At 35.6% G+C, this 11,316-nt stretch overlaps 1 protein-coding gene across 2 annotated transcripts; it reads left to right on the plus strand.

Annotated features, from left to right (window-relative positions):
• Positions 1–1,634: 1,634 nt before the first annotated feature.
• SMC3 (structural maintenance of chromosome 3) lies at positions 1,635–11,316 on the plus strand. Of its 2 annotated transcripts, XM_018120353.2 has the most exons (28): positions 1,635–1,876; positions 2,495–2,584; positions 2,734–2,835; positions 3,073–3,249; positions 3,335–3,465; positions 3,751–3,829; positions 3,917–4,074; positions 4,146–4,221; positions 4,414–4,542; positions 4,610–4,754; positions 4,943–5,073; positions 5,679–5,831; positions 5,944–6,133; positions 6,541–6,674; positions 7,096–7,254; positions 7,527–7,835; positions 7,918–8,094; positions 8,327–8,410; positions 8,497–8,706; positions 8,806–8,895; positions 8,974–9,095; positions 9,166–9,321; positions 9,411–9,518; positions 9,629–9,689; positions 10,053–10,187; positions 10,309–10,396; positions 10,532–10,604; positions 10,705–11,316. In XM_018120353.2, exons 1-28 carry the CDS (start codon positions 1,727–1,729, stop codon positions 10,823–10,825), a joined length of 3,738 nt encoding a protein of 1,245 aa, XP_017975842.1. In that variant the 5' UTR covers positions 1,635–1,726; the 3' UTR covers positions 10,826–11,316. The 2 variants fall into 2 exon arrangements, with proteins under 2 accessions (XP_017975842.1, XP_017975844.1); XM_018120355.2 differs by lacking the exon at positions 8,327–8,410.

The raw sequence follows: 11,316 nt of genomic DNA on the forward strand, positions 1-11,316 counted from the left end.
TACTCTTCCATGGATTGTTGGTGCTTAAGAACTCGTAAATACATTGATCAACATCACTAAAATGAGAGTTCGTGGCATGGTAAGGAAAATTATCTTGCATTCGACCTTGAGGTGGATCACGTGTAAGCTATCCCTTTTCCAATGCCTTCTTCACAGTAATACGTCGGCCAAAAATAATCATCCCATCACCATGCAAAATTGTTGCTTGCTGCTCCTTAGCTAACCTATAACACACAGAAGCAAATAACCTACTTTTCCTTCTAATGGATTTTGGAACGAATACATCAACCACAGCACCAAACTGATTAAACACTGATTTGATACTAACCCATGACATTACTAGATTCTCAGCTAAACTATGTATAGATATCTCCTCCAACGTGCCAACTCAGATTGCCCACGATACCTAATGCCCTGAAACCCTTGCTGACTATGACCTATGGCCTCTGTTGCTCCTCCATGCCTTCTTGCAAAATACCTTTCTACTCTTTCTCATTTTTTTTTTCAACTATTCAGAAAAATTTGATTAGTGTTGCTTCTTAACATATTGCATTTGTAGTTTCTTACTATTGGAGAGTTCCCTTACACAAAACTTTCCATAAATAGTAAAGTATATATATAAATAAAAGTGAAGAAATAATTCTTGACCTAAATAAAAAGAGTATATAATAATTTAACAAATTTTCTTTCAATTGTTTGCTCTTGTTCTTTCTAATTGTGTTGTTTTTCCACAGATATCATATCCAGAACCTTCAATGTAGTTCAAAGTGATACTTACAAGGTTGAAAGGAAGGCTGGTGAGTTCATATAACCAAGTTTAGATAACATATTAAAATTGAGAGAACTACATCAATCGATACACCAAGCAAACTCAACAGCACTGCTAACTTAATCAGGTGAAAATAACTATAATATACAGTTATAAGGTTTGGACAAAAAGGTGATGATTATATAAGAAGTTGAGGATTCTTTGTCCTCGCAGTCCTAGCATAGTGACTTTCTTCTTATTTGTCTTTCTATCTTGTCTACTTTACATTATATAGTTGCGAACAAGAGTTTGTTTCTTTTTAATATTGGAATCAAGTTTTTGCAAAAACCATTCAATGGTGTGGCAACATGTGTTCAATTGTTGTAAAAAAAAAAAAAAAAAGAAACCTGATCAAATTGGTAGAACCGATTGAATATTAATTGGTTTTGATTTATTCAGTTATTATTGCGTAATTTGATCGATTTAGTTATTTTTTAAGAGATTTCAATTTTTTCTAAACCAAGTCAATTGAGTTGCTCAATCTTAATAAAATGGGTTAAAATTGCTTATTCAGATGACAATTTGGAAATGCACAAATCTTTTTATTTTAGACCCGTAGACAAGACTGAACAAAAGTATTCCCCTCAGTCGATCTTATGGTATTAAATATTTAATTAAAGGCTAAACATAATTAACACGGTCAGTTGTTTTCTTCCCCCAACTTAAGTATGAGAAAGAAAAACATAAAAAAAGAAACGCCTTTAATGTTTCCAAATTTGCAGCCCATTAATTGCCCAAACTGAGGCCCATTTCCAATTTTCATTTCAAATTCCCGCCAAAACATCCCCGTAAAATTTCACAAAATTATTTTAAACCATTTCTTCTTCCCTTCCTTTTATTTCCTCAAATTCTCTCCCCAGACTTTGGATTCGGACCGAGTCAAATACATCCAGTTGACTCAGCAGCCATTCATTTCAGATGGGAATAAAATCGTCGGATGAGCACGAGACTCGAGAGCCCGACCAGGCCCGCGGGGGATCTCGAGGCCCGAGGTTGGTCATTAACGAGATGGTGATGAGGAACTTCAAGTCTTACGCCGGTGAACAGCGCGTCGGTCCTTTTCACAAGGTTGGGTTTTTTCCTTTTCTTTTTAATTTCTATTATTAATTTCATAGTTTCTGTTTGGTTCTCGAGAAAGTGTTGGAAATAAAGAAGGAAAATTGCAAAATTGATGTGACAATTGCACGAATTTAACTTGACTTAGCTTTTTCTATTCTTAGTTCATTGTTTCGATTTGGTTTCCAAGAAAATGGAGAATTGAAAAGGAAAATGTCAAATTGCACGAATTTAACTTGAATTAGTTTCTTTTCTTTTTTTTTTAATTTTTTTAAGTGTTTCTGTTTGGTTACCGAGAAAGTAATGGAAATTGGGAAGGAAAAATTGCAGATTGATATGATAATTTTACAAATTTAACATAAATTATAATTTTTTTATAATAAATGTAGAAAGTTAAAAAGCTTTTCATTATTTTTTGTTAATAGTTTAAGAGCTGCTTGCTTGCCGAGAAATAATGGAAAATGAGAAAGAAAATGAAAATTTTATATGATAATTGCACGCGTTAGATTTGATATAGGCGGGAAATTAAGTGTTCTGAATTATTTTGTTTTTCATTTTTAGGAAATTAAAATATCTCTCACTGAAATTTTAAAGTTTTTATTTATTTATTTTTATTTTGATGAAATTTAGAGTTTTTCTGCGGTGGTCGGACCAAATGGAAGTGGTAAGAGCAATGTGATAGATGCCATGCTCTTTGTATTTGGGAAGAGAGCAAAGCAGGTAATGTTTAACACAATTTTACTATTGTATTTTCTAATTTGATCTTATGTAGTTACGATGGTACTTTTAATATCATACTCATTACAATTTGAGGATTTTCTTTTGTCTGTATTCCTTCATGCAATGATTTTGCTGATCTAATTGTGCAGATGCGGCTTAATAAAGTTTCAGAGCTTATTCACAATTCCACAAATCATCAGAATCTTGAAAGTGCTGGTGTTTCTGTTCATTTTCAGGAAATTATTGATTTGGTCAGTGTTTTGCATCTGGATTCTCTTGATTTTTGTTATAGGTTTTTAACCTAGCTGACTGAACAGATACAAAGGTTTTGAGAAGCTGTATGCTGCTTATTAATATCTCTGCTCTTTAATAACAAAATGAATGAGTTTTAACTAATTGAATGTCACTGTTATGTCTCAATAACAGAATGGAGCTTTAAAAAATTTTGAGGCGCTGATGCTTGTGAGCTGATTATCTATTGAATGCAGGATGATGGGACATATGAAGCTGTTCCAGGAAGTGATTTTGTTATTTCCCGGGTTGCATTTCGGGATAACTCCTCCAAATATTACATTAATAACCGTGCTAGTAACTTTACTGAGGTTACAAAGAAATTGAAAGGAAAAGGAGTTGATCTTGACAACAATCGATTTCTTATTCTTCAGGTTTGAAGTAGCCACAAGGAGCTTGTATTTGGAATTTCAAGTTCTTTTTCTGCTTGTTTTCATTTTTTGTACTGGTCCTTATCAGGGTGAAGTTGAGCAAATTTCGCTGATGAAACCAAAAGCACAAGGGCCTCATGATGAAGGTTTCCTTGAATATCTTGAGGACATAATAGGAACTAACAAATATGTTGAAAAGATTGATGAATCATCTAAGGAGTGAGTATTTTTCCAGCAAACTTTAGTGAGAGTTATCTTCCTTCTTATTGTCTCCATCCAATTCCATTTGAACTTGGAAACTGTATGGATGAGGAAATTATTATTGCAACATGCCTGCTGTTTTTTGCACTAGTATTTCAGACCTTTTAACCCGACGTTTGATCATCTTATACTTGTGAGCTATCAAGACGCTCCACCATAATGAATGTAATATTAGCAGCCTACTGTGTTCTAGAATAGTCATGTCTAACCCCATTTGATGTTGTTTTCTGTTGTTGCTGCTAGGCTAGAAACTCTCAATGAAAAACGATCAGGTGTTGTGCAAATGGTTAAATTGGCGGAGAAAGAAAGAGATAGCTTGGAGGTTTGTTTATGGTGCTATTTTCCCCTGTTTTAGGATGATGTCATCTCTAAAATGTGTATTTAATCTGTTGCATTTTCTGTGCAATAGGATGTTAAGAATGAGGCAGAAGCATACATGCTGAAAGAGCTTTCTCTCTTGAAATGGCAAGAGAAAGCTGCAAAACTGGCTTTTGAAGATACCAACTTGAAAATGGTTGAACTACAAGAAAATTTATCTGACTTAGAAGAAAATTTGAAGAATAAAAGGTTGGTCAAGATATTCATTGTCTATACTTAAACACATAATTAAGATTTAACGTTGTGTTGTCCTGTTCCAGGGAAGGGATTCGGGAAAGCAACAAGAGGTTGAAGGAGCTCGAGTCTGCGCACAACACTCACCTGAGAAGAAAAGAGGTTTGTATTTGATTGGTGTTGTGCTTCAAAGAGATATGCTTATGGAAATATTTTAACTTGATGGATATTAGAGGTTCTTGCTTATTGGATGGTGATTTTGTGTACGAAGGGGTTAGGCAGTCTATGTGATGATTACTCTGTCTTGGGCTTATTGAAATAATGAGCTGAATAGTTTCTGTTGTAAATAATTAGGAACTTGATAATGATTTGAGAACCTGTAAGGAAGACTTTAAGGAGTTTGAAAGGCAGGATGTTAAATACCGGGAAGATCTGAAGCATATGAAACAGAAGCTGAAGAAACTTGAGGATAAACTTGAAAAGGTATTTGAGAGACCTGATTTACTTAAATTAAGCTTGTGCACATATATCACTTTGTCTCACATTCCAGGATTCATTAAAAATTGAGGACATGACAAAGGAGTGTGAGAACTCAACAAATCTAATCCCAAAACTTGAGGAGAACATTCCAAAGCTTCAAAAGCTTTTGCTGGATGAGGAGAAAGTCCTGGAAGAAATGAAAGAGAATTCTAAAGGTATATGAGCTCCTTGGATTCTAATTACTTAGAAATTTTTATTTAGCTGTGTTAATAAAGTTAACATTCTGCGTTCTTATCTTTGAAGCAATTTTATTGAATCAGAAGTCAGGCTTTAGCTGTGTTCTTATAGTTTCATGGTCATATGTAGCCTCATTAACTGTTGTTTTTGATTGCTTGATGAGCAGTTGAAACTGAGAGATATCGCTCTGAGCTTTCAAAGGTTCGTGCTGAATTAGAACCTTGGGAAAAAGAGCTGATTGTGCATAAGGGAAAACTTGAAGTTGCTTACACTGAAAGCAAGCTTCTAACTCAAAAGGTGTGGCTATATATTTCTATTCAATTGTTGATGAGCTTGACAACGTTATGACAGCTTCTACCTTATCTTTCTCCCCTCAATTATAAGTGATAGTGTTAATTTTTCTTTCTCTTTTCTCTCAATAAGTTTGGAACAGAAGTCATGTTTAGTGTACTTTTATACCATGAAACTGTTTTACTCCATAAAAATCAGTTTTAATAAGCGTGCATCATTAAGCAGCTGTATTGTTAAAGGTTTTATCAATGTGTCCAGACATGCATCACTTGAAATAAAAAGTAGCCAGTTAAGTTGGCTTACTTCGCTCGCTTATTCATTTCTAGTATATAATGATATTAGAGTAAGCTTGAATTATAGCTACTCCATTACCAGTAGAAGTATAATGAATATTTCTAAGCAGCCATCATGACAATTTTTTATTTAAAATTTTCTTTGATACTACCCCAAAATTACTAAAGCCTGCAGTTTGATTTTATTTGTTGCAAAGATGCAGATGTCAACCACAGTAGATAATTATAGAGACCTTGCTTGTCCATGAATGGCCTAGGAATGAAATTGCATAATAATCTTTCCAATAGTTGCCTTAATTTGAGAGTTGACTCTTTCAGCATGAAGCTGCTCATACAGCTTTTGAGGATGCTCAAAAGGAGATGGAGAACATATTGGGGAAAACTGAAGCAATAACGGCAGCCATTGAGGGTAAGCGAAGTAATCTGGAAAAGAACAAGCTTGAAGCATTGGAAGCACGTAAACTGGAACAGGTTCGTAATACCATGATGATTAATTGATCTTAGGGCTTTTTTTAAACTAATTTTCTATTTCAACTTTTTTTTCCATCATGGAATGTATTGAGAAGAACCTATGGTGTTGCAGGAATGCATCAAAGAACAAGAAGCATTGATTCCTCTTGAACAAGCTGCAAGAGAGAAGGTTGCAGAACTAAAGTCGGTGCTGGATTCTGAGAAGAGCCAGGGATCTGTTTTAAAAGCAATTTTGCAGGCTAAAGAATCCAATCAAATTGAGGGAATATATGGTAGAATGGGTGATTTGGGTGCTATTGATGGTGAGTTTTCTGTATTCTGGACCTTCTGGTCACAATATTTTCTCTTATTAGCTCTTCCCATCTTTCAAGATTCAAGGAGTATAACTGCTGTATGCTGAAACTCTTTATTGCTTTATGTGAATTTAGAATTTCTGTATGTGTGTTATGTAGTATTCTTTGGTTCTCTTCCTTTTGTCTTTCAATTTCCCTACCTCTATTCTTTCCTTCCTTTTTCTCCTCCTTCCATATTTTTTAATTGAATTGACAGAATTTAAACAAAATTTTGGGTTGCAGACCTTCCTTTTCAAGTCAATTAGTTGCATGCTTTGATGTTTAATATATTAATATAATCTATCATTATCTTCTATTATCCTGTGATATTTACAATGAAGTTATTCCATGGTATTTACATTTTTGTTACCCTGCAGCAAAATATGATGTTGCCATCTCAACTGCTTGTCCGGGACTTGATTATATTGTGGTGGAAACCACTGCTGCAGCACAAGCATGTGTTGAACTGCTCCGGAGGGAGCAACTTGGTGTTGCAACATTCATGATTCTGGTATGAGCTGTGCATCAGTGAAAGTCCAGTAAACCTTGTATTCTGATAACATTTACTTAATGTTTTCCTACCTGAGTCAACAGAGCTTTCTGAATTAGAGGTTGCTGATACTGTTCTTATAAATCTTAATGCAGGCTAAATTTTTGTCATCTTGTAGCTTATATAGGCTAGTTAAACATACTGGCTGTAATTGCTTCTGTATGAAAATTGGAAAGTAAAACTTACATACGTGTGGTGGGATGCATTGGATGGAAATTTACCAACTCCGTGCTATAAAAAGTTTTGATCTTCCATTTCATATATAGTGTTTAAAAGCTGGGCAGTTGTCATAATGTGGTGTTGATCTTTAGGTTGGTATTGTCAAGTTTAGGTTGTTGGCCCTTAAAATTTATCATGACTTCATTTTTCTTGACTCATGCAGGAGAAACAGGTTGATCTTTTACATAAATCAAAGGAGAAAGTAAGAACCCCTGAGGGAATTCCACGTCTCTATGACTTGATTAAAGTTCAGGATGAAAGACTGAAACTTGCCTTCTTTGCTGCTCTTGGAAACACAATTGTAGCAAAGGATCTTGATCAGGTAGGTATTTGTTTCACCATAATTAAGTGGAATGGTGCAGTAATTTATTTGCATGTGTTCCATTGTAATATCTGGAAGGAATTTCAGAACTTAGACATGATAGTTTAGAGAGATATATGAGGTTTTAGGTAATGGTGGCAGACATGAGTATTCATAGGAAAGTGTGATCCTTGTGATGTGGTTGAAGTTAACAAGGAAACATGACATACTATTTCTGTCAAATCTAATTTCAACATGATTTGAAACTGAGTTGCATTACCTCTCCAATTCAGGCAACACGTATTGCATATGGTGGGAACAAAGAATTTCGACGTGTGGTAACACTTGATGGTGCTCTTTTTGAAAAATCTGGTACCATGAGTGGTGGGGGAAGCAAGCCACGTGGCGGTAAGATGGGGACATCTATTCGAGCGGCTAGCGTGTCTAGAGAAGCTGTTATTAATGCCGAGAAGGAGCTTGCTACTTTGGTTGAATCATTAAATAGCATCCGGCAAAGAATTGCTGATGCAGTCAGGCGCTACCAAGCCTCAGAAAAGATAGTTGTGCAGTTGGAGATGGAAATAGCTAAAAATCAAAAAGAGGTATGCTTAGTTATCAATTTTCCAAAGCTTAAATGATTTGTTAATCAGAGTTTCATGCAATATTTCTCTCCCTCAAAAACAGATTGACAGTTTGAATTCGGAATATAAATATCTTGAAAAGCAACTTGATTCCCTGGAGGCTGCCTCACGACCAAAGCAGGATGAAGTTCATAGGCTGGAGCAGCTTAAGGAGACTATTTCTGCAGAAGAAAAAGAGATTGATAGACTCATTAAAGGGTCTAAACAGCTGAAGGAGCAGGTGGGTATGAAAATTGGCAAATTTCTTTGTAATTAGAAACTTTCAAGTAAATTTGGATGGTCATGTGCAAAAGTCCAATCATTTGTGCCCCTCATTTGTGGTTTTCGTTTTGATCTATCATCTCTCCACTGGATTGTTTTCTATATATTGTAATACTTACAGAATTTAGGACGTAAAGTGCTCCATCTAGTGATGCCATATTAATTTGCTTAACATTTTCCTCTATTTTTAGGCTTTAGATCTGCAGAATAAGATAGAAAATGCTGGGGGTGAAAAGTTGAAAACACAGAAGTCTAAGGTTGAAAAGATACAGTCTGTAAGTTCTGCATGACATGGAATTTACAAATTCCTATTGTGGGGTATCCGTGGTAAACTAGTAATTTATGCTGTTCATTTTGTTAGGATATTGACAAGAATAGCACAGAGATCAACCGTCACAAGGTTCAAATAGAGACAGGTGAGAAAATGGTGAAGAAGTTGACAAAGGGGATTGAAGAGTCGAAGAAGGAGAAAGAACGAATCATTGAGGGGAAGGAAAAGTTGCGTGGCATGTTTAAAGAAATAGAGCAGAAGGCATTTATGGTTCAAGAGAATTATAAGAAGATGCAGAAGGTTTTTCAGTTTCTTCCCCTACCCACTCTGATACTTTATGGTAAAGATGAAAACCACAGTGACCTTGTACAAATGCCTGACTTTTTCTCCTTTTAATAGTTAATTGATGAACATGGAGAAGTGCTTGATAAATCAAAATTGGAGTATGAAAAAGAGAAAAAAATGGTTGATGAGTTGCGTGCATCAGAGGTATTATGCAACTTAAAGCTTTTTTTTTCTTGGTTTTTTGCTTGTTGATTTAACTGCATCAACTTGGTGATTACACAGGTGGATGCTGAGTTCAAATTCCAAGAAATGAAAAAGATGTATAAGGAGTTAGAAATTAAGGGGAATGGTTATAAGAAAAGGCTTGATGACTTGGAAATTGCTCTACAAAAGCATATGGAACAGTATGTCTCTTTGTGGCTTGAAAACTGGTTGCTTTTGGTGGTAAATGACATTGTATCTTGTTGGTTGCAGGATACAGAAAGATCTAGTAGACACTGAAAAGCTTCAAGCGACCTTGGCTGATGAGACTCTAACTGAGGCTTGCGACCTGAAAAGGGCCCTTGAAATGGTGGCATTGCTGGAAGCACAGCTGAAAGAGATGAATCCAAATCTTGATTCAATCTCAGAGTATGAATTTTTCTGTTGTCAATATTAATGTTTCCAAAGTGTGATTTATTTTGTTCTATGACTGTTCACTAAAGTACTTGATGTTATAGATATCGAAGAAAAGTTTCACTGTACAATGAGCGAGTTGAGGATCTTAACACAGTTACCCAACAGCGCGATGATATAAAGAAGCAGTATGATGAATGGAGAAAGAAAAGGCACAAATACCCTCTCATGTTATTTTTCCCTGTTGTAACTTAAAAGTTATCTTTCATCAGAAGTTTGTCAAATCTCACTCAACTGAATCTGTTACAATTGTAATGTTTAGGTTGGATGAGTTCATGGCAGGATTCAATGCAATATCTTTGAAGTTAAAGGAAATGTATCAGGTTTGTCTTGACACCATACATTAAACTGTTATTTGGCTAAAATAAGGCCCTTCTTTCATTGTTTATTAGTACTATTTTCTGTTGGGGGTGGCCAGGGTGGGGGGTGGTAGAGTGAGGGGCCAAAAGCAAGATTGTTCTTTCTATGTTTCTGGTTGTCCTTAAATGGTGGTTTTTTATTTTGGAATTCAGTTTTTTGGTTTTTCTCTAAGGGACTTGGGAGTAACCTCATTAATTTGCAAGTACTCAGGTTATCTTTAATTTCTCCCTGCTTTCTATTTTTGCTAGTGTCAGATTACTCCCCCCTCTCTTGTGTTATCTGCTTTCATAAAGTAACAGTTGTAGCTTACTGACTGAGCCGAACAGATGATCACACTTGGAGGAGATGCAGAACTTGAATTGGTGGACTCCTTGGATCCTTTCTCTGAAGGTGTTGTTTTCAGTGTTAGACCACCCAAGAAGAGCTGGAAGAATATTGCGAACTTATCGGGTGGTGAAAAGGTTGCGTCTGCATGTTGACTGCCCATATATGAATGCTAAAATGCATGCCAATGATCCTTTTGACCCCATTACTTTACAAATATTTAGGTTGTCTAACATTTCTCTCACAACTGCTTTTCAGACTCTCAGCTCGTTAGCTCTCGTTTTTGCTCTTCATCATTACAAGCCGACTCCACTTTATGTAATGGATGAAATTGATGCAGCTCTAGGTACATTTTACCAGACCATGAGCTTTTTTTCCTTTTTTCTTTTCTGAGGTTCCTTTAAAGTATTTCTAGGTGCTTTCATTTCAGACTCCCAAGTTATGTGATTTATTTGTTTTTTTTTTTTTTATGGCGTTCCAGACTTCAAGAATGTTTCTATCGTGGGACATTATGTCAAGGATCGGACAAAGGATGCACAGTTTATAATAATAAGGCATGTTTCTTTCCTAGAGTTGTTTTGCCATTATTATCCAGTCTTACTCCATTTGATGTGTACTCTGTCATTGACTCTACATGTGTTGTACCAAGTGCAGCCTGAGGAACAACATGTTTGAGTTGGCTGATCGACTTGTTGGGATCTACAAAACTGATAATTGTACAAAGAGCATTACTATCAACCCAGGCAGTTTTGTGGTGTGCGAGAAAGCTGCATAATTCATGTATAGGTTCACCCGGTCCAAGTTTGGTTCCCTGCCACAATCATTCTGATTCATAGTAACCATGAAACTATTTATATTTACCCTTTTATATATATATATATATATGAACATATGAACATCTTTGTGTAGGTTCTACTGTAAATTGATATCCTTATGTTTCCCCCCCTGCCCCTGCCTCTTGTTCTGGTCCTAGCTGATATGTTTTGTGAGTGGGTGCAGGAGTAACGAATCGCTTATAAAGATGAATACGTGGAGATCAAATTTTGGCAGATTTGCTTAATGTTGAATGTTATCCCAAAAGGAGAGAGCGGCAAATGCAAATCAATGTTATGCAACAAATCACATTTAATTCCTAACCCTCTTTTACTTTAGTATAAACTGTAAACTTAAACATCAGTCAGACGGGGGGGCGGCGATTTTGTTTGCCATTTGCCTAATGATACTACAATTCTGCAGCTATATTTTGTAAAGAGGCCTTTTAGTTCA

The sequence above is a fragment of the Theobroma cacao genome, chromosome 4 (genome assembly GCF_053813885.1).
Source record: "Theobroma cacao isolate CCN51 chromosome 4, ASM5381388v1, whole genome shotgun sequence".
Classification (NCBI taxonomy): domain Eukaryota; kingdom Viridiplantae; phylum Streptophyta; class Magnoliopsida; order Malvales; family Malvaceae; genus Theobroma; species Theobroma cacao.

Bases quoted from the DNA above. Each gene is read 5' to 3' on its own strand.
- SMC3 (XM_018120353.2), top strand. From the start codon at position 1,727: ATGGGAATAAAATCGTCGGATGAGCACGAGACTCGAGAGCCCGACCAG. The intron at 3,250-3,334 runs GTTTGAAGTAGC...GGTCCTTATCAG, and splicing joins ATCGATTTCTTATTCTTCAG to GGTGAAGTTGAGCAAATTTC. The intron at 8,896-8,973 runs GTATTATGCAAC...GTGATTACACAG, and splicing joins ATGAGTTGCGTGCATCAGAG to GTGGATGCTGAGTTCAAATT.